The sequence below is a fragment of the Anopheles coustani genome, chromosome 2 (genome assembly GCF_943734705.1).
Source record: "Anopheles coustani chromosome 2, idAnoCousDA_361_x.2, whole genome shotgun sequence".
Taxonomy (NCBI): Eukaryota; Metazoa; Arthropoda; class Insecta; order Diptera; family Culicidae; genus Anopheles; species Anopheles coustani.
In genome coordinates this window covers 50,552,123-50,575,860 of record NC_071289.1, presented here as the reverse complement: position 1 = coordinate 50,575,860, position 23,738 = coordinate 50,552,123, and the positions used below count along the sequence as shown (strand labels likewise).

General features: G+C 46.5%; 1 protein-coding gene and 1 pseudogene across 1 annotated transcript; both read right to left on the bottom strand.

The window, feature by feature from the left end:
• Positions 1-1,773: 1,773 nt before the first annotated feature.
• LOC131264561 (uncharacterized) lies at positions 1,774-9,399 on the bottom strand. Its single transcript, XM_058266842.1, has 2 exons — positions 8,350-9,399; positions 1,774-5,994 (listed from the first exon to the last, which is right to left on the bottom strand). Exons 1-2 carry the CDS (start codon positions 9,397-9,399, stop codon positions 1,774-1,776), a joined length of 5,271 nt encoding a protein of 1,756 aa, XP_058122825.1.
• A 2,658-nt stretch (positions 9,400-12,057) lies between these two features.
• Positions 12,058-23,527, bottom strand: LOC131264560 (uncharacterized; annotated as a pseudogene).
• Between the last annotated feature and the right edge of the window lie 211 nt (positions 23,528-23,738).

Here is a 23,738-nt window from a genome sequence, read left to right as displayed (position 1 = left end):
ACTGAAACACACCGAAACATGGTACAACGTGACATGAGGCAAGAATCACCTTTACAAAGCCTGCAGGCTGTTTCAAGCAGAACATCGGATCACCTTTTAGTTATAAGAAATCACACTAGGTTTTCTGAGGCCAGGTACCTGGGCCGTCGGTAACCCCTGGCTCCCCTACCGCCCCATGGAAGGTCCCATGTTCACGTTACACTTTCTAGATCTTTTTGCAGAAGGTCTATTGTGCCGGCAATTGTCTGACGGCAGTAAGCGGGTTAACAAATACGATTAGCGGGATAAAAAATGGATCTGAAACATTCTGGCCCTTTTCCTGTTAATGTCTACCAAACATATCGGTTAGTTCATCAGGAGGTTTTGAAAGAAATGTAGCACACTCTAAGACAACTTTCAACTTATTGTACCAGTTTACCGTGTATTTCTGGAATAGTTGCCCCACGGCATGGAAGTCGCGCAGCTGAGGCTGCACAGCGCATGGGCTTTGCGAAGGTCCAAGTGCCTTCAGGCGTTTGCTCGATCCATAGAGCCAGGCCCCAGCCAATGACCCAGTCCTCGCGGTCACGTTCAGCGGCGATGATGGCAGCACTCGTCAAGTGGTTTAGTCGGTAAAAATTCGACAGTCGGAGTCGCGCCCGGATCTTTTGAAGATTCCCCTGACGTAAAACAATAAAAAAAAGTTTACAATGTACTGCCGGGGTACTGCAGTGTTGAGTTTTAATTCTTGCTACGCATGATAATCCACGTGATTGCGATGCGATTTGCGCATTCAGCAGAAAACTCTCTCAAATGGGAAAAAATCAGAAAAAGGTAGAGCACTGCATTGATTCCTCTCTATTTGAGTTAACAGAAAAACGAATACTTCAGGTGTACATCCGTGTCTCTTCATACCATCCGTGTCACATTCACTGCATATTCTGCCGCAAACTATTTTCCACGTCTCGCATGCTTTGATCTCTGCTCATAGTGGAGGATCCTTCTGGATATCTGACGATTCGTCAAAGGCGCAATATCAGCTCGAAGCCCGCTAGGCGGGCATATGCAAGTTGTATTGCACTTGTTTCACCCAGGCCTCGGGCCAGCGAAAACGTTTCGAAACGAGGACGTTTTTATATGGGAGCTTGTGTGAAATAGAACGAAATAGGACGTTCGAGCAGCCGAATAAACAAGCAAATGAGGATGTGTGCGTGCATCCAGTGGCCCAGAAATTGTAGTTGTGTGAGTGTGCTCGGAGGCGTTTACTTGTGTTGGTGATACTTACCCAGGTATCTAATAGTGTTTTCGTATTTGTTCTCGCACGTAGCGATGGGCGAGTGTTTTGCACGTAGCGAAAGCGAATGTTTTGCACGAAGCTAAAGCGAATGTTTTGCACGAAGCTAGAGCGAATGTTTTGCACGAAGAATTCACACGTTGTAATTACTAGGTTAAAAAGGAACTTTATTTGCACTTTTTAATTAGATTGGCACGTAGCAGCTTGTTACTCGTAGGTATACGTAAGAAAAGCGAGAGAGCCCGTCGATCCGTTGATCGACGGTTTTATAGGTGTCATCGCTCCCCTCCACTTCCCTATGCGTGGGAGAGTTGCCCGTAGCGAAAGCTCTCCCACGCGCTCTCTCCTGTGACGTACCAGCACGCGGTGATAAGCTGACATTCCAGCACGCGGTCTGGCACGTCACACGATCTTCCGGGTCATGGAGGGGATTTGCCATAATTGATATGCGCTTATCGCATGATCGCGCGGATGACATAATTGTTTCGATTATAACGCGATTATTTCCCACAACCATTCCTCCCCCCTTTGGGACGCAGGCGACCGTCCCAAATTCCGCACGTAGGTGGTGGGTCGTCCTCATGCTCAGGGGTCGTCGGCGGCACGTAGCCAGGAGTCGAGTCAGGAGGACACTGCGCTGCTGATCCCTCAAGTTGTTCGTTTGGCGCTGCGTCGGATACGGAAGAGTCAGGTGCGCCCGAATGCTCCTTGGATACTTCCGTTTCAGCGGCCTCAACTGGGAGGGGTGCCAACAGCCTCACGTTGCGCTTGTAGATGCCGCTGCTTGTTCGTATGTCAGCGACACGTACGATGCCGTCGGGTCCCACGTAGGTTTTGACGACCAGGCCCATGGGCCATCGTCCAACGGGTAGGTTGTCATCACCGACTAGCACGATCTGGCCCGTCTGCAAGTTTGTAGTGCGTTTCGTCCACTTCGCACTACAACGCAACTGAGCAAGGTACTCAGTTCGCCAACGGGACCAGAATTGCTGAGCGAGTTTCTGGACTCGCTTCCAGCGAGTTTTGACACCGACCGTGTCATCGTCTCCAAGCGGGGCAGGAGTGGTGAATGATGCTCGTCCGATGAGGAAGTGCGCAGGGGTAAGTGCCTCTACCGATTCCGGACTGGAGTGGATTGCGGTGAGCGGCCTGGAGTTGAGAATGGCCGAAATTTGGTAGAGTAACGTCTGTAGCTCTACCAAGTTCAGCTGGGCTCCCTTTGCGGCGGCCTTGAACAATCGTTTTGCCACCTTGATGTTGGCCTCCCAAAGCCCTCCGAAGTTTGGGCTCCTGGGAGGGATAAACGAGAAACGAATTCCGCTGTCCGCTGCCAAGCTCACCACTTCGTCCTGGAATTCCCGGTTGTTGTGAGTCTTGCGAAGCAGGGTCAATTCTCTGGCAGCTCCCACGAAGTTGCGGCCGTTGTCGGAGTAGATCGTGTCAGGTCTTCCACGTAGGGACACGAATCGTAATAGAGCTGAGATGAACGCCGATGTCGACTGATCTTCCACTACCTCCAAGTGCGTGGCCTTTGTAGTGAAACACACGAAGATACAAACGTAGACCGTTCTACGCTTGCCTGATCGAGCATTTGAAACGATTTCGAAGGGGCCACACAGGTCCACGCCGGTGTGGGTGAAGGCGGGAGACACGTTGACGCGAGCCGACGGCAGCTGTCCCATCTGCTGGGCGTATTGTCTTGGGCGCGCTCGGGCACAAATTACGCATCTCGAGGTTACCCCGACGACTGTTCTTCGCAGGTCTCGCATCCAGAATCTCGCACGGAATTCGGCCATGATCAGCTCAGTTCCCGCATGGAAATTGTGCTCGTGCAAATGGCGGATGATTACGCGGGAGAAGGGATGCGACTTTGGTACTAGGAAAGGAACCTTGGCTTCGTCAGCCAGATCCGAGTTTCCTAGTCGTCCCCGTACGCAGATGATCTTATCCCTTACTATTGGGTCGAGGTGCTGCATCGAACCCTTGGGCGTAACTGACCCGGAGTCTTGCATCTCCTTGACCTCATTGGGAAAGCACGTAGCTTGCATCACCCGTACTATCAGTTGGAGTCCGTACTCCAATTCGTCGAGCTGAAGGGGTCCTGATTTTTTCTCCACGGAGGATGAGGGTGCGCGTAAGTTAAAGATTGCTCTACCGAGCCACGCGAAATGTCGTCTTGTCATGATGAACGAGTTGTGGTGCTTATACTGGGATAACAAGTCATCACAATCGTTCCCCACCATGGCCGTCAACAATAGAGGAGCGTCGACAGCTTCCTCCAACGCAGTCACGTAGTTTAGTTGAGGCATAACTGGCCTTTCATCATTGACTATGAAACTCGGTCCGTTCAGCCAAAAACTCGCAGTCTCGCTGTTTATAAGCTTGTTGGCAGGAAGTCCTCTGGACACAAGGTCTGCTGGGTTGAGTTTCGTCGGCACGTAGCTCCAATCCAGACGATTCGTGGCAGCGTGAATTTTCTCCACCCGGTTCTTAACGTAGACTCCCCACTTGGTGTTGTCGGAACGTATCCAAGCCAGTACCACCTGAGAGTCAGTCCACCAACGAGTTTGGCTTATCCGGGTGCCGAAGGCGTCCTTTATTTTGGCATAAAGGCGAGCTAGGAGCAGAGCTCCTTGCAGTTCGAGTCGCGGCAAAGTCACCTCTTCGATGGGTGCCAATCGCGACCTGGAGCACAGCAACCGAGATTGCGGGTTTCCTTCACCGTCCAGAAAGCGAAGGTAAATGGCGCATCCAAAGGCCTTCGTAGATGCGTCGCTGAAGCCGTACATGATCGCGCCCTGAGGTTCGCTGGGCAGCGCCATCCTTGGGATTGGGAGCTGTCTGAGAAGCGGCAGGTGGCTGGCGAATCCGTTCCAGCTTTCGATCATGCGAGGTGATGCGGCTTCATCCCATCCGAAGCCATCTCGCCAGAGGTCTTGTAGCAGAATCTTTCCGGTGACTATCACTGGTTGGAGGATCCCGATAGGATCATACAGCTTGCCAACTTTGGATGCTAAACGTCGTTTCTCCAATGAACCCAAAGGCTCGTAGAACTCATCCTGGACTACGAGCTGGAACGTATCCTCTGTAGGGCACCAAGCCAGGCCGAGCAACTTGATGGCCTGCTTCTCACCAATCTGTACAGTTGTATCGCGGTGTTCCACCGGGATTTTACTGGTGATCTCTGGTGAGTTAGATGCCCACTTTCGCAATGGCATCCCGCGTATGTTGAGTGCTCGCTCGACGCTGGTCATAAGCTCACGTAGCTGCTCGGGAGTCGATGCGCCCAACGAAAGGTTGTCCACGTAGAACGATGATTGGATGGCGTCAGCTGTCTGGGGATCGGAAGTCCGCACTTCTTCCCCGGCTTCGAACAACGCCCTGCAGGCCAAATAAGACGAAGCAGCCTCACCGTACGTAACAGTGAGGAGTCTGAATAGTTGCATCGTGTCCTTTGGCTTGTCGCGCCACAGAATGCACTGCATCCAAGTGTCGGGCTCGGATACCCACACTTGACGGTACATCTTCACGATGTCGGCAGTCGCCACCACGGTTTGAGTACGGAAATCTAGCCAGATTCGGAACAAGTCAGGCTGGATCACGGGTCCTACGGCTTGGAGGTCGTTCAGCGAGATTCCCGTCGTTGATTTCGCGCTGGCGTCGAACACAACGCGTAGTTTTGTGGTAGTCGAGTCTGGCTTGACCACGCAAGAGTGGGGAATCACGTAGCGTACTTTGGGGAGCTCCTCCGTTGATACTGGGCACATGTGGCCCAGCTCTTGGTACTCTCGCATGAACTTTCGATATTCTGCGTAGGTGGGCTCATGGCTGGCGAGACGTCTTTCTAGGGCTAGCAAGCGGCGTCTTGCTTGCCCCATTGAATCTCCCAGCTGGTTTAGCTCCCCCCGTAAGGGAATTTGTACGATGTATCGTCCATCGTCAGCGATGGTGGTATGCTCCTTAAAGTGCGTCTCTAGTTCGTGAGACTTCCAAACCGTGGAGTCGGCGGCATCATTTGGGAGTTCTTCGATTCTCCAGAATCGTTCGAGGATCTCCTTTAGGTCATCGACGCACGTAGCTAGACAACTGTGTTCGTATAGATCGGCTGAAGTCGTGTCACGTAGCATTCCTCCCACGAGCCATCCGAATTTAGAATTCTGGAGGGTCAAGCCATTTGGGAGGCGACGCAGCCCTGTCTTGAGTGCGTCGAAGCATATTCTGGCACCTAAGATAGCGTCGATTGTTCCAGGATGGTAGAATTCCGCATCTGCTAGGAACTTGGCCTCTGGCAGGTCCAATTCGTCTTGTCTGATGGCACGAGCCGGTTGATCACTGAGACCGGGAATCACGAAGAATCCGACATCCTCAGAGCAGCTGCCGTCAATCGACGTAATCTTCGCTCGTATTTGTTGGGTTACTGGGATTTTGCTCCCCACGCCACTCAGCGTCAATCGTGCAGGGTGCATCGCTAATCCAAGACGCTTGACCGCATTCTTGGTGATTGCCTCGATTTGGCTGCCGGAGTCGAGCACGCATCGGATCCGTTGCCACATCCCCATGTTGTCCTGGATGAGTATCGCGACAGTAGCGAGCAGCACGTAGTTGTCCAGTAGCGGGATGTCTTCCGTTGGTGAAATGTCAACCAAGGCACGACTTGATTGGCAAGAATCGGCAGCAGGATCATTCGATGAATTGGAGCCCGAAGGGGGGGCATTACCACCCTGTGGGATGGTTTCATCAGGACGAGGCGCAGGACAAGCACGATGATGCACGGAGCCGGAACGAAGCACAGAGCGGGATCTCCTCGGGATGTTGTATGCATCATGCGGCAGGCAACAGTTTCTGGTTGCAGAATGAATCCGAAGAGGCACGGAGCAGGAACAAGAAGGTGCGGTGCGAGCACCAGGCAGCAATTGGCAGGCACTGGGTGGCGCGGCAGTACGAAGAGGCACGGAGCAGGAACGCGGGGCGGCGCGAGCAGGCAGAAATAGGCAGGCACTGGGCGGCGCGGCAACACGAAGAGGCACGGAGCAGGAACTAGAAGCGGCGCGAGCAGCAGGCGGCAAGAGGCAGGCACTGGGCGGCGCGGCAACACGACGAGGCACGGAGCAGGAACGAGAAGCGGCGCGAGCACCAGGCGGCAATTGGCAGGCACTGGGTGGCGCGGCAGTACGAAGAGGCACGGAGCAGGAACGCGGGGCGGCGCGAGCAGGCAGAAATAGGCAGGCACTGGGCGGCGCGGCAACACGAAGAGGCACGGAGCAGGAACTAGAAGCGGCGCGAGCAGCAGGCGGCAAGAGGCAGGCACTGGGCGGCGCGGCAACACGACGAGGCACGGAGCAGGAACGAGAAGCGGCGCGAGCACCAGGCGGCAAGAGGCAGGCACTGGGCGGCGCGGCAACACTAAGAGGCACGGAGCAGGAACTAGAAGCGGCGCGAGCAGCAGGCGGCAAGAGGCAGGCACTGGGCGGCGCGGCAACACGAAGAGGCACGGAGCAGGAACTAAAAGCGGCGCGAGCACCAGGCGACAAGAGGCAGGCACTGGGCGGCGCGGCAACACGAGGAAGCACGGAGCGGGAACGGCGGGGCACGAAACTGGAGTCACTCGGCACGGCGCGGGCACCAGGCGGCAAGCAGCAGGCACTGGGCGGCGCGGTAGCACGAGGAAGCACGGAGCGGGAGCGGCGAGGCACGGAGCTGGAGCGGCGGGGCACGAAGCTGGATTCACTCGGCACGGCGCGGGCACCAGGCGGCAAGCAGCAGGCACTGGGCGGCGCGGTAGCACGAGGAAGCACGGAGCGGGAGCGGCGAGGCACGGAGCTGGAGCGGTGGGGCACGAAGCTGGATTCACTCGGCACGGCGCGGGCACCAGGCGGCAAGCAGCAGGCACTGGGCGGCGCGGTAGCACGAGGAAGCACGGAGCGGGAGCGGCGAGGCACGGAGCTGGAGCGGTGGGGCACGAAGCTGGATTCACTAGGCACGGCGCGGGCACCAGGCGGCAAGCAGCAGGCACTGGGCGGCGCGGTAGCACGAGGAAGCACGGAGCGGGAGCGGCGAGGCACGAAACTGGAGCGGTGGGGCACGAAGCTGGATTCACTCGGCACGGCGCGGGCACCAGGCGGCAAGCAGCAGGCACTGGGCGGCGCGGTAGCACGAGGAAGCACGGAGCGGGAGCGGCGAGGCACGGAGCTGGAGCGGCGGGGCACGAAGCTGGATTCACTCGGCACGGCGCGGGCACCAGGCGGCAAGCAGCAGGCACTGGGCGGCGCGGTAGCACGAGGAGGCACGGAGCGGGAGCGGCGAGGCACGGAGCTGGAGCGGCGGGGCACGAAGCTGGATTCACTCGGCACGGCGCGGGCACCAGGCGGCAAGCAGCAGGCACTGGGCGGCGCGGTAGCACGAGGAAGCACGGAGCTGGAGCGGCGAGGCACGGAGCTGGAGCGGCGGGGCACGAAGCTGGATTCACTCGGCACGGCGCGGGCACCAGGCGGCAAGCAGCAGGCACTGGGCGGCGCGGTAGCACGAGGAGGCACGGAGCGGGAGCGGCGAGGCACGGAGCTGGAGCGGCGGGGCACGAAGCTGGATTCACTCGGCACGGCGCGGGCACCAGGCGGCAAGCAGCAGGCACTGGGCGGCGCGGTAGCACGAGGAAGCACGGAGCACACACGGGGCACGAAGCACGGGGGGCGAGGCACGGAGCACACGCGAGGACGCACGGAGCACACGCCAGGACGCACGAAGCGGGAACGGCGGGACACGGCACTGGGGTTCGGATGCACGGAGCGGGCGCGGAGTGAGGGCACGGAGTGGGCCAGTCACTCCGGCGTCGGGTCGGAGTGCACGTGGAGCATTGTGTGGTGCTTCTTTCCACACACCTGGCACCTCCGCTCACTCGGGCATGCATTGGCCGGATGGTCCTTCGAGAAGCAGTTCATGCACTTGCGGCGGTCCATAATGTAATTGATGCACTGAATTACGGAACGCGCGCGCAGCTCCGGGCACACCGTCGTCACGTGGCCCGTCCTGTCACACGCGTAACACCGTCGCGTCCCAGCCCCCTGACCCCCCGTTCTTACCTTCGTACTGGTGCTGGCGGGAACGATGGCGGCAGCGGCTGGCTGGGTCGCCGGCGCCTTCCGCGCAGGCCTGGAGGCGATGGCAGCGGGCTTCGGGGTGACGGTTGCAGCTAGCACCGTCCGTGCTGCTCGCTGGTTCGCTCCACGCGCTCGATCCGCATCTTCCTTCCGCTTGGGCTGATAATAAATTTTATTAGCCAGCCCATCCAGCTCGCGACGCAGCTCAACCCACGTAGGGATGAGCTGCTGGTCCGCACGCCGTGTCACGCTCGCAATGGTTTCAGCGTCTAGCTTGTCCATTACGAGCGCGACAATCAGCCCGTCTTCCACCACGGAGGTGGAATCGCCAGCCTCGGCGATCTGGCGGGCTGAGGCCACGGCCGTCTCCACTACGTCGATGACGCGCATCAACGCGTTCGCCGACGGAGAGCTCATCCTGGGCAGTTCGAGGATTTTGCGGATGTGGCCCATAAATGCCACCCGCTTCTTATAAAATCTCTCCTCCAGCTTGGCCCAAGCTTGGGCGAACGGCATTCCGGCGTTTTCGAATGCCTCACAACTGTGCCTCGCGATGTCGCACCGCTCGAGGCATTTTATCAAAAAGGCGAATTTATCGGAGTCCTCCGTAAGTCCGGCCACGCGCTTCTCGAATCGACTCGAGAACGCGGGCCATTCGGAGGGCGAGCCCTCGAACTTGGGCAGTTCTATGCGAGGCAGGTGGTCTGCTCGCGATGGCTGCCCCGCCATCGTGGTGTCCAAAATGGACGGTTTGGAGACGGCTCCCTCACGGCGCTTGGTTGCAGCCGCCATGGCTGCCGCATAAGCCTCCGTGAAGGGGCCCCTGCGCGGATGGGGGCCGGTGACACTTTCGACGCGCATCAGCGCGGCGTTCCCGTCCCGCCACAGGGACGCCAAGATGTCCACCTTCACGGCGGCCACCTCCGGTTTCATCTTCGCATCGAGGCTTGCGGCCACCTCCTTTACGCTGCCCTCTAGGGCGGTAAGTAGCCGCAAGGCCTCGGCCACGATGTTTTCGTTCTCGTTATTCATACTTAAGTCGTGACAGAATTTTGCACTTAGCACTTTTCACGTTATCACGTCGGGGTCACCAAAATGTTCTCGCACGTAGCGATGGGCGAGTGTTTTGCACGTAGCGAAAGCGAATGTTTTGCACGAAGCTAAAGCGAATGTTTTGCACGAAGCTAGAGCGAATGTTTTGCACGAAGAATTCACACGTTGTAATTACTAGGTTAAAAAGGAACTTTATTTGCACTTTTTAATTAGATTGGCACGTAGCAGCTTGTTACTCGTAGGTATACGTAAGAAAAGCGAGAGAGCCCGTCGATCCGTTGATCGACGGTTTTATAGGTGTCATCGCTCCCCTCCACTTCCCTATGCGTGGGAGAGTTGCCCGTAGCGAAAGCTCTCCCACGCGCTCTCTCCTGTGACGTACCAGCACGCGGTGATAAGCTGACATTCCAGCACGCGGTCTGGCACGTCACACGATCTTCCGGGTCATGGAGGGGATTTGCCATAATTGATATGCGCTTATCGCATGATCGCGCGGATGACATAATTGTTTCGATTATAACGCGATTATTTCCCACAACCAGTATTTCTTTCGAATTATAAAGCACGTTGGTTCACATTTGCAACAATTGCATTTGATGTTATTCCATCAACCCAGGCACTTTGGTTTTATTTTATTCAAAACGATTTTACGAGGTAAGTCATCAGTCTAAGGCGCTGCAATTAAACTATTCATTTAAGAAGGTGATCAGTGGTAACTAATAAAAACTATTCTACCTTGTAGATGAATTCAAATTCTAATTCGAATTCTACGGACCAGGCAAAGGCGATTCGCCTGTTGCAAATAGCAGTGGCTAGACTGCACGAAGGCCAAAAGGAAATCAACAAAAAGCTTGATATATTACTTGCTCGGCAAGCTGACGACACAAACGACAACCTCACGGAAAATTTTGGACCGGCCACCACACCGCAGGAAGTAGAAAACTTACAAAATAAGAACTTTTTTGAAAAATTAGCTGCATGGGTGATAACTAAGCTAACAACCGCTGATCCCAAACAGCGGGCCTTTGAGTGCATTAAAAGAATTATTGATATTCAAGTTTTAGTAGGTATGTCGTGGACCGGGCGAGGGAAGCACGGCGACAAAATTCCATTCGCAAAATTTAGCAACATTTTTAATTTAATACATCACGTAGCCGGGAAATGCACAGCAGCTGATGTAAAGGAATGGATTAGGCTAAAACTAAATCATGCGGATAATATTTTAAAAGTAAAAACTTATAAGTAGTTTGGTTTTGTAAATAGTTTTTAGATGTATTATATGTAAATAGTTTTCTAGCAATCATGAACTGTGATTTGAACTTGAACTAAACTAATAAATATCAATGAACTATATCTTCTTCTATGAATAAATATTTAACTTTTAAAATAGTTTAATCGTATTTTAGATGTAGTTAAAAGCATGTCAATATTTCCCTAGCAGTTATGGACTGTGATTTGAATTTGGACTGATCTAATAAATATCTTTGAAACTTATCTATAAATATCTGAAACGCAGAATAAATCATTTTCACAATATCGAAGACGCTAAACATACTTGTTGAAGATTGCATTGTCCCTGCTGAAGCCGTGTTATTGCTGGGATGTGGTTTAGGTATGAAACATGCAAAAAATAGAACAACCCGGTAAAATACATAAATCATCATTCAGTATAGAAATTGTGGCTAAACCTAATTTAATTAATTAATTTTTAATTTTAAGTTAATTTCGGCTACGCAATCAACCTAGGGGGTGCGGTATGAGGGGGGCCCACGGGCCCCCCTTATTTCTCAAAACTATAACAAACTCTCTTTTTCGGTAGACCTAGCGCAGTCCGCTCGCTGCGCTCGCTGCGGGCGCGCCGCCGTTTCCGCGCGTTCTCACGGTCAGCACTGCAACCACCGTTTGAGGTTTAGCCGAAATTGTTAGTACTTACATAATATTTTTGCATTATTTTACGATTCAGTCGCATTGTGGAACCTGTTGTCTATTCTATTGATGTATTCTGATAAATAAGATGAGTGAGTTAATATTTGTAATGCAATGTAGTAAAAGTGTACAGAGAAAAATAATGATGAAGCCCCACCCCTTTCCCGTGTATAGATTGATTAAAAAGGAAAATCGAAATCAAAAACGCGCGCGAGTCTCGACACTATACACTCCTTTCCATTTTTTACATCATCATTATTTTTCCGCCACCGTTATGGTGACAAGCAAAGTATTAAAAGTTAATACTATTAAATTCATGCGATTAAATCAATGAAATTAGTTGTTAATGATTACGATTGGGCCGTCACCAAAAGAACAACACTTCCATAATATTAAAATGTTAATCGTCAAGTGATGAAAACTAATAATGTTAATTTTTAATAATTACGATTACCCCATCACCAAAACAACTGTACTAGCAAAATATTTAAATGTTAATACGATTACATTAAAATCATTGAAGTTAGTTGTTAATAACTACGATTGCCCCATCACCAAAACAACAGTACAAGCAAAATATTTAAATGTTAATGCGATTACATTAAAATTATTGAAGTTAGTTGTTAATAACTACGATTGCCCCATCACCAAAACAACAGTACTAGCAAAATATTTAAATGTTAATACGCCAAGTTACGAAAATTAATAATGTTAGTTGTTCATAAAAGTGTGTAGTAGTGGAATGAATAATACGGATCCAAGTGTATCATCTACGATTTTATCAGGTTCAAAATAAACAAGGGGGCGAGGTGGCAAATTTATCGCTACTAGTTTGCATTTGATTGAATTAGTCTCACTCTTCTAAATGAATTGAAAGATGTAATGTTGTAAATATGGAGTTTAGATGAAGGAATCTGAAGTGTAGAAGTATCATCTTGTAAGGTGCATTTGAAAAAATCTTCGTTACTATCATACAATATACCAACAATAGAAATGCAGTTAGTCGGACACATTTCCGCTTTTAAAAATTTGACTATACAATTGGATCTGATCAGAAACCATTGATCTTTAAAATTTTTTAGTCAAATAAAACTGGAAGTTACTTTCAATCCATCAACCGTCAAATAAGGATATTTCGTTTTAGCAGTCTGAGGAGGTATACTAATCGAGGCAAATTCCTTACACCTAGCTGCTACTTGTTCCACACATTTAGAGCCTTTCTTTACGCATCGTTTGAGGTATTGCAAAAAATTCTCAAAATCGTAAGCAGAGAAATTATCAAGTTCTCCATGTACTTGAACGTCATCATAAATGTGAAGCAAGTTATGGACGTTACTAGACATATGTGTGCGGCTGTAGTGAGTGGGGAAATCTTTAACAAATTTCACTAACATTCTTCCAGCAAGAGGCCATAAATGTTTGTATACAGCAGAAGAAAATATTGTAACGCTACAAAAATAGAAAAGGTAATGATTGTAACCTTCATTGTGTAAAAAGTTTTTATAAATGGCCGGAGTAGCATAATGCAAAAAAGATCTAAACTCAGTGCCTTTCCAATAATGAAGGGAATCTAGAGGCCTAAAGGGTCGGTTAATTTCGAAAGGTAATTTTGTTTGTTTTAAAAATTTGGAAATGTTAGTCTTCTGATCATTGGACCACCGATCGAAGCTCGCCATTTTATTGTTTATAAATCCCTGCAGTAACTTGCGAGTAACACCTAAATCAACTAAATGAAGTCGATCAGCTGCTGGAAAATTGGAAACCATGTTAAGATTAGCAACATCTTCTAAGGGGGAGCGAATGATTTTATGATGTGCTTTATCTACTTTAGCACGAAACTCAGCATCCGTGCGTGGTGCTGCAGATACCCCTTCAAAAATTACTTTCTTTTCTGGCTGTACATGAACTCCAAGAATGTTGCATTTGGTACATCCATGTTTTGCGGAAAATCCCATTACTGATTTGATAAAAGAGCGCGCCGGAGAATCGGCAATAAATGCTCTTACATTAACAGGTATTATTTTATTATCAAATGTCAGGCCTGTTTGCTGTAAATTATTTAATTCACCCACGAGAGGCCGTAAAAATGTTTCTAAGTTTTCAGGTTTTTTTTGACCACGCTATCGTGTAGTTTTACAACTTTTACAAGGATTGGCCAAAACTGAGTTGCAGCACTTTTAAAAAGTGGTAGCCCGTCTATGAAAATTTGTAGCGTAAAACTCATTGCCTCAGGAATGATATCTTTGAAATAATTTCTGAAAGCAACCTCTATCCCTTGGTACCAAAAATCTCCTCCCGTTACTTTTACTAACTTTTCATTTCAAGCTGTTAATTTCATGACTAACTTTGGGAGTTCTTACAAGTGCTCGCCGATCTGTTGGAAGATCAGGGTGACCAACCATCCTTAAAACTGCCAATAATATATTAACAAAGTTCCGAGAAAGGTTCCCTACTACTGATATATGGCGCAATGCCTCTCTCAGGGATTTAAACTTGTTCAAAAAACTATAAGTCTCGTTCCAAAATTCTTCTTCTCTCTGTTCTACTCTGTTGTGTCTCTCTGAATGCTCTAATTTCTGTACATTTTCCAAGTTAGTATTATAAGTTTCGTTCAAGCTGTTAGTATCGTTAATGTTGTTAGTTTCCCTAGTATAAATACCCTGACCAATTCCGCTACTCTCACCAACTCTGTTGGACGTGCATCTTTCCGCTTCAAACAAGAAAAAACAAACGTTTCTTCGAACGGGAAAAACAAAGCAAAAAAGTCAGGATTAGAGTCTGGCTCCTCCGCTAATTTGTTGCGAAAATGAAGGGATATTTTATCACTTTTCCCATGACAGCTCGCATGATAAGTTTTTATACAGCATCTGAACACTTTGCCGACTGACGACATCATCATTGAGACGTGTTAGAAACGTCGGTTCATTTTATTTACGAATGATAGTTTTTTATCACATACTGCTTGACCCGAAATTTGCGACAGTTTTGAGTACGGCCAATGTTGTACAAAAGGGCTGAGGATGGTAACCGCCCACACAACACATATGCATATAAATCGAATATAAACTTGAAATAATCGTACTTCTATGCAATATGATTGAATCGTAAATGATGCAAAAAAATGCATATACGTACAAAAGTGGGGGCGCTAACCGTACATTGTTCAAAATGTATATGTTTAGTCGTACATTTTCTAAGTCGGCATCATAGACGACTTACGATATACATCAGCCGGCCATTGCTCGTTCATCTATACGTATGCAGAAAAAAAATTGCATTACATTCTTAATCGGCATCATATGCAACAAAGAATATACATTGCTCGTACATTGTCTATGCATAATGCGATTCCGATTCGAAATATACTAATATGAGATTCAATTTATTCAACTTAATACGACTTCGTGTTGTGTGGGCGGTTGTTGGCAGACATTGCAGAAGAGGCTGCAGACGAAACAATAACGAAATTTTTGCGCATGACGGTGGAAGAATTTGAACTACTTCTCAAAATTCTAACGCCGCACATAGTAAAAAAAGGTACAGTAGATATCCGACATACGCGGTACTCGACATACGCGGATTCGGAGATACGTGGTTATCAAAATTTGACAGTAGATTGGGTTTATAACATCGATATAAATTCTTGAGATGTACAACCACACTATTAAATATGTAAATTACACATTTCCATAACTTACGCTGTTTATTTCGTTTATTGCAATTTATTTTATTCGAATACGTCTGCATTGCATTCATTGCAACTGACAAAGTAAATTTTGTTATATTCTATGATACATGTACACAAGAACGCGATCTCGTAACTACTAGTAAGACATGGCCATAATAACTGTGGTGTTTAACCCTCTTTCCGCAGATGAAATTACTCAAACTTGATGTTGTCCTTTTCGGCATACAACTTGCTTTGGCTTGTCTGACACCTACATAAAATTGATATATTATAAACAAAAATGCTACGATGTCTAACAAAGGCTAATAATTATACGTACCGTTGAAAATCCCGTTTCATCCATGTTCCATATTCTATTTGGCGGATAGTTATGTTCAGTAAAAACTGAACGTAACAGATTGAAAAAATCAGTTACACTCCTCTCATTGAATCCTTTCACACGCTGCAGCGAAGTATTCTCTGGTAGACGTATTAACAACATTGGATTGCGCTTCATGAACCCACGAAACCAATCTATTCCGGCAATCCTCTCTTTAACATTGAACGGGTGTTGGATGTTATTCGAAAAACAGCATTCGAGGTCGCTGATGCTAATATCTTTTGAAGTCATGCCATAAAAACAATTTCGATGACATGTTTTACAAGCTCGTCCTCTTGACTTTTTGTAAATATCGTGTTGTACTTTCCCAAGCTGGATACCGTGTTTTTTCCTTTTGCTAAATATTGCGCTAATGTTCTTTTGGGAATTTGGGAAATGCCGCTACACTAGTTTGCGAGGCACCATTTCTTATAGCGGCCATGGCGCTATTTAGCTGCTCTGCAGTCCACGCATGTCGGGTCGACTTTCGTTTCTAGTCTCTGACGATTTTTACTTTTTTAAAAAAAATTACTAATTTGGGTTTTACGTTGATCACCGGTTCGAATGAAAATTGCAAATGGTTGCTATGGACCCGTTTACTTTGACAGTCGACCATGGTTGCTAGACTGCCAATAGATACAAAGGTAAGGTCATGCAGAGAAACAAGTAAACAGTTCAACACTAACTGCGTATACACGAACATTTGCTTGAACTTTGTAGTGAGGAATTCAAAAGACAAATTAAGTAATAGGTTGTTACTAATTTACGAATAATTATTCAATAGCTTTACCAATCTGTAAATGGCTTTCAAAACAAACCTGGACAATACCTTTATATTTACAACAACCTCGCAGGTAGCACTTCTTCATATGAAATTACAATTCTGTCAGAACTAAAAACTATTCGTTTCTATGAACTCACATGACATGTTCAATATAAGACTTATTTAAATCAACAATGATGGGGACACCGTGCGACTTACTCTTGTTTTAATGGTTCGTCCTGCCCCATTGTTTACATTTGGAATGCTAGGGCGTCTTACCCCACCTTTGCAGGCGCATCTTGCCCCACTCTGAGGATCGTCCGTTTTATGTAATTTATTTAAAATTTTGAGGATTTTAAATCAGTTTCTCTTCGGTATTCGTTAAATACCATTATCAGGTAGTAAAAAAAGGCCTGGGTGTTTAAAAAACATAATATCAAAGCATGCCATACCTTACATAACAGTGACAAAATATTAGATCATTTGGAGTCAATTTTGTTTTTTCTCGTTTTCTTTTTGAAATGGTTATTTCGTGCAGTAAAATTTACAGTACACAGTACAGTAGTAGATACGTTGATGAACATATTCTATTACTTAAATTATTTTTAAATGGCTTAATTCAACGTAAAACAGGCCGGGGCATCTTGCCTCACCTTCCCCTCTAAGCTATGTGTCAAGCAATATTCGAGATACGCGGATTTCTCTGGTCCCCATTATCCGCGTAAGTCGGATACTGACTGTACTTACATGCGGAAAGCAGTTACTGCAAGGGAGCAGCTAATAATCATTCTACGTTATTTAGCTACAGCAGATTCGTATCCTAGTCTCCAGTTTTTGTTTCGAGTAAGTATGATTACAAACAGTGGTTTTGAATTATATTATTTATCGAATAATTTATTTAGGTATCGGTATGTACGGTCTCCAGGATAATACCGGAAGTATGTGACTGTTTGGTGAATGTTTTAGCTGAATACGTAAAAGTAAGTAAATGTTCAAACTATTTTTAAGCTTATTAGTTTATTTGTCTATTAAATAGAAAATAATTGATTACACAAACACTTCATGTACAATATATTGCATTACATACAATTATAAATTGATGTAAATATTTTTTATTAGAGTTTTATCGGCCAGGTTGTTTTCAAAACCTTGAAAGTATTTTTGGATTATCAAATTACAACTCTTTGAATTCTATCCATCTGCCAACTGAATTGTCACAGCCAACTGAATTGTATACTTTTTGTTATTAACAGTGCACGGTTACTGTATTATCACAAACTGTTTTATTTCTCAGCCCTACTAACCTATTGCAGTATTACACTACTATTCAAGTGCCTGATCTTGTTTTGGTTTCAATGTGATTTGGTTGCTATCACAGTGCCTGGCTACTGTATTATACAAACTGTTTTATTTCTAAGCCCTACAAACCTTTTGCAGTATTACACTACTATACAAGTGCCTGATCTTGTTTTGGTTTCTATGTGGTTTGGTTGCTATCGCAGTGCATGGCTACTGTATTATCACAAACTGTTTTATTTCTAAGCCCTACAAACCTATTGCAGTATTACACTACTATATGTACAAGTGCAAGATCTTGTTTTGGTTTAACTTTATAATATTCGAAATGGCATATATAACCATTTCCTTACTTATATGGCGCTGAGTGTTCATGGCCTGTCACACTGGTCCAATTCCGTATCCCGGCTTTATTGGCGGCTTCGTCTACGCCATCCTTCCACTTCAATTTAGGCCTACCACGCCTCCTCTGTCCTTGTGGACAGCCTAAAAGGACTTTACGGGCTGGGTCGTCCGGTGCCATTCGCATGACATGACCAGCCCACCGGAGCCTGGCGAGTCTAATTCGCTGTACGACAGTGAGGTCTCCGTACAGCTCGTAGAGCTCGTCATTATATCGGCTTCTCCATTGTTCCTCCTCACATACGGGGTCAAAAATCCTCCTGAGCATCTTTCTCTCGAATACGTCTAAGAGGGTTTCGTCAGATTTGGACAGAGTCCATGTCTTGGAGGCGTATACTGGTACTATGTATGTTCGGTATAGTCCCAGCTTCGACTGTCTTGACAGGTATCGTGAGTGGAAGAGATTTCTCAGACTGTAATATGACCGGTTCCGGTATTACGAACGGCTGACCACCGATCTATAATATACCGTCTTTCGGTCACACAAACTCTCTTCGGAGAGAGGCCTTGTCCCACTAGGGGATGTCGTGCCACATAAAAAAAAATATATATGACCGGTTGGCTGCCAGCACCCTAGCTCGAATTTCATCTTCAATGTTGTTGTCGGTGCTGACCTTCGACCCAAAATAGGTGAAAGGCCGTTCTAACCAACATAAAAAAAATAGTGGGACTCAATTATTGTGACTCTTCAAATTCCTCAGCATCTTCGAAGCTGTCAACTACCGTTTCTATTACAATTTGAATTTGTAATAGTTGCTCCGGCTTCTTTTTTTGCAAACGGTATGCCAGGGATTCTAAGAACCCAGAAATTGGAAGGCGCTGCTCGATTTTAAGGCAAACATTTTCCATTGTGTCTAGCACATTCATAATCCGGTTGTCCAAACGTGTTTGCCGAGTTTGTCAAGACTGCTGGCAAATACACGATCCTCGCTGTAGCAAGCCCGATGAGCCTGGCACAGGAGATTGCTCGGCCGATGCCGGTAGGGCTGGGGATCGTCGTTCGCCCGATGCGGCTAGTGCTGGTGATTGCCGTGCACCCGATGGGCCTGCGACTGGGGATCGTCGTTCGCCCAATGCGGCTAGGGCTGGTGATTGCCGTGCACCCGATGGGCCTGCGACCGGGGATCGTCGATCGCCCGATGTGGCTAGGGCTGGGGATTGCCATGCACTCGATGGGCCTGCGACCGGGGATCTGATGCCTGATGCTATCGATAGAAAACATGTCAGAATTAAAAAACCGAAAAATTCCAGTGGCGTTTATTACAATTATAACATTTTTTTTAGTATTGTTCTTCTCGGTATTGTAGATGCAGACTATAACTTTTTAAACGTTGATATTGGAGGCAAAGGAGGGGTGTCTGACTCAGGAATTTTTCGGAACAGTAAAATTCATAAAAAATTCGAAAGGAACGAATTAAACATTCCAGAACCAACGCCTTTACGCGAGCAAGACTCTATCAATGTGCCGTACATGTTGTTGGGAGACAAGGCGTTTGCGTTCACTAAATATTGCGTACGACCATATGGAGGTAGTCATTCTGCAGGATCTCCGGAAACTGTATGTAATTACCGACTGTCACGAGCACGAATGCCTTCTGAAGTTGCTTTCGGAATTTTAAGTAACCGCTTTCGGGTGCTCCATACACCTATTTACCTAGAGCCAGACGTGGCCAGAAAAATTGTTATGGCACCAAGTTAACGCAAATCACACAACTTTTGTAAATTTGCAACGCGTACCAATCAGACCATCAGCTGAGTTGATGCAGATGCGAAATTATTTAAACGAATTTTTTGTAAGTAATCCATTGTGAATTCTTCTTTTTTGTCAATTTTGTTAATTTCAACATATTAATAAGAAGTAATAAAAAATCTACGCACAACACACCTTGACGCACATTCTTTCACCATTGTAACAAGGCAAGGCAAGGCAAACAAAGAAAGCTTTACTATTACATAAAGATCAAGACGAACGAAAAATGTTCAGTCGTCTGCCGAGAATCAAACTAGAAACAAGTGTTTTCTTATTATTTTACGCTACAAAAGAATTCATAGCAACACAACGACCGTCCCACCAACCAACGATCCGGTCACTTGCAGCAACATCACTCCATAGAAACTCTCAGCATATCACACAACAACACCAAGAGAAAAATAAAACAAATCAGCTTACCGAATCGATCGTTTCTCCAGCATCTATTGACTCTGTCACAAAACTCATAGCATTAAACGCAAACCAAGAGGCTTATATATTTGGCTTGCGGCTAAAAATAAACATTGAAATAAACGTAAGCAAAGTAATACTAATATTTTAAGAATATAATATATCACAATCGTTTTCCTACCTGCTCCAGTTTGGCGAGATTCAATAACCTTCTTTCTATTATTGCGATACTGGGCACGTAGATGTTTCCATTTGGTTTTGAGCAAGGAAACATCTAGTCCCATATCTTCGCCAATCGAGCGCCAAGCATGGTCCTGCTTCGTACTATTTTTATAGTTGTCGTGTTGTACTGGACGCCTATGGATCTGCTCGATGAGATATAGTTCGACCAAACTATCGTTTTCATATTCTGCATGGATTCAAAGGATGATTTGATAAATCACTGGTCATTTACAGGAACTAGTTGCATATCACATTTACATTTAAATTTAAAGGCTACATAGGAACATCTCGATATTGTAAAAGTTTCGATATGCGAGTTTGGCATAAACGTGAGCCAACACTTCTTTTCCAGTTTCAATGGGGAATAAAAGGCCAATTCACTACTCCTCAGTGGGCAAGTTAATCCTGTTTCTCCTTCGCTGAGCTTGTTTATCACGGAATCTGAAATTCTCACTTGCCCACTTGCTCACTCTTCACCTTCACCGCAGCACATCTAAGTTTACTAGATTGGTATGAATAAATCTTACATTTCCGTTTCTATGGGCCCTCCTATGATTTGTGTATACCGCAATATACCATTTAAATAACCGATATTCAATAGAACCGTTCAATCGTTTAAAATAATTGATTCACAGCGTGGATACAATTTGTGAACAGTAACGTCTTTTTCGAATGGTTGACTATACATGTATGTGTACACAATTTGCATCTATGAAACCCAAAAAACCGGCCTCCAATCAGACAGGGCGATAATGAAGTTTACAGATATCATATTCGAGTTTAAAGAATCATTAATGAAGGTGACAAACGCGATGAAGGATTGCAAGATGTCAATTCCGGTTTCCAGACGCGATAACGGAGTTTACAAAGGCGTTCAACGCGTTTCAACTTATGCTATCCATCGTAAAAGGCTGTATCGTTATATGATTGATACACTGAAAGTAACGATTTTTTGGTGATCCGTTTCTATGAGGGTTTCGTTTGTTTGTCTATTCTCGGAGCTCGGAGCTATTGAAGGGATTCGCTCCTATCCTGGATCGGAGGAACACTGATCTATGGCTAGGGTGACGTCATTAATAAAATATACTTCGTTTGTGGCCCCCGATGGTCAGTACGAATACGTGAAAATGCCCTTTGGACTTAAGAACGCCCCCTCGGAATTTCAGCGGTTTATTAATTCTATCGTGCGTGAATTCATCCAGGTTGAACAATTGGTTGTCTACCTCGATGATATTATTGTTGCTTATTACGATTTTTCCTCTCATTTGGAGACTTTGCGTGCGGTTCTGGAGAGGATAAAGCAGTTTGGTTTGGATATTAGTAAGTGCAGGTTTGCTGATACTCGTCTTGACTATCTTGGGTATGAGGCTAGTGCATCCGGTATACGACCAAGGAATAGGCATATTGAATCTATTCAAAGCTACCCTAGGCCCCAAAATGCAAAGCAACTTAGGAGGTGCTTGGGCCTGTTTTCATGCTTTCGTCGCTTTGTTCCTTCCTTTTCTTGCCTTGCAAAACCACTTACTAATCTTTTGTGCCAGGATGCCCTTTTTCTCTTTGTTTAGGACTGTGTGGAAGCTTTGCAGGGGGGTCCGCGACAGCCGAGCGGTAGCGCCGGTTAGAAAATCGGCCCATGAGCGCCGGGGCTCACCACCTCGACGGCGTGGGTTCGAATCCCAACCGAGACCGGACCCTCCCCTGTACGAGAGGACTGACTATCCACGTACAACAAGGAAACAAGTCTCGTAAACCCTTAACGGGCAGGCATGACCAACAAGGTCGTTACGCCAAGAAGAAGAAAAAAGCTTTTCAAGCCCTCCGTCAGAAGCTAGTTGAGTCGCCTGTGTTGGCCCTTTTTGACCCAAAAGCTGAAACGGAGTTGCATTGCGACGCCAGCTCTTTCGGCTTCGGCGCTGTACTAATGCAGAAGCAGAAGGACAACAAACTCCATCCCGTTGCATACTTTTCGAAGACTACCTCCAAGGATGAATCGAAATTACACAGTTATGAACTGGAGACGCTGTCTGTTATATACGCTTTGAAGAGATTTCACACTTACGAGGGCGGGCCCAAAAGTAACGGGAATCGGGTAGCAGGGTGAAGAGGGGGGAAAGGGGATCGGGTTCAATATATTTTTTTAAAATCTTAACATGTTCTTGATCAGTATGCAAAGTTTAGTTTCTGTGAGTGCATCCGCTAGTCTTTGAGATTTTTTTCAGTGTAACGGTTTTAGTTTTTTCGGCGATTATGTGAGATGGCCAAGTGAAACTGAGGTTAACCTCGTTCTGGGCTCCCCACAGCTTCAAAAGCGGACGAATATGTTTCAAAAATCAACAATCTTGTTAAGAATTGAAGAAAGTCGATGACATTGGCTTCACTTAAGAAAGCCGGAGACGTCGCGAACTTCTACGCGCGAACAATTTGACAATCATGCATTGCCTATGTTAAGGAAAGGAAAGGAAGATATTCTCTTATATCTTTATGTAACTTGGAAGATTACAATTTTATGTACCACAAATTTAGCTTGCTACCGTTTAGAAAACCACGAGCAGGGGCGTCAGCCACTATGCTTCTCAGGTGGAAAGGATAGTTTGTCTCATACTGCATAAGCCCATTGGTAGACAAATGCTTTAGTTCCGCTATTAATGGGAGCCACGAAAAATTGCCACTACTTTTATGGGCATGTCGGGTATTCCTTCAACCTTCATTAGTTTTGGTCCGAATGAAGTTAGAGAACTTCCATGTTCGGCTGCACAAATCTAAAAGGAAATTGAAATCAATATTTTTCCATTAAATATCCTCATCTAAAATAGTCTTGTAACGATTTTCTGATGTCTTGATACCACATATGCCCTCCTGGTATGAGTTTTATCTGTTTTCCAATATTTTTGGGAGTACCCAGTATCGTCAGCGCATCCTAGATCAACTGAAAGGTAGTTGTGTCCCATAGAAGCTCAAGGAGTAAATTGCTGACCCTGAGTCTGGGTGGTATTCGTAGCCCACGTTTTCAAACGTGTTCCGAATGGAAGCGACTCCTCTACGTCGGGTACAGTGATATGCTCAGCTAGTTCGTACACGTCGTCTAAAAATGTTCGCTTCTTCCATAAATACCTCAATTGTGATATGCTCGATCACTGTTAAAGACGTCCCAGCACTTTCGTCATCATGGAACCGAATTTCCTCATTTTCACGGAGACGCTTTTTTTTAGCTGCTTTGAAAGTCTTCCTGTTGGCAGCAATATTGCGGTAAAGTCGCATAGGTGTTCGCATTTTCGTCACAAAGTTAGTCATTGTTTCTCTTTCTGTTTTAATAACTCTGAACTGTACTCGGCGGTGTTGGTGTTGATTACGAAAAGTACGATGACTTAGAGCCAAAACAATCAAAAGAGGGTATGTGCAAGAAGACAAAATTTGATTCTTACATCTACTATAGTGTATTAGCTCGTCCGGCCAAGCTATAACGGAACATAAACAAAACAACGTGGCTGTTTCAGTCGATTTT

What these genes read in the sequence shown, in the direction of transcription:
- LOC131264561 (XM_058266842.1), bottom strand. Translation starts at nt 9,399, where the DNA reads ATGAATAACGAGAACGAAAACATCGTGGCCGAGGCCTTGCGGCTACTT. An exon ending in CCGCCAGCACCAGTACGAAG is followed by an intron (nt 5,995 to 8,349) that starts GTAAGAACGGGG and finishes ACCATCCCACAG; the next exon opens with GGTGGTAATGCCCCCCCTTC.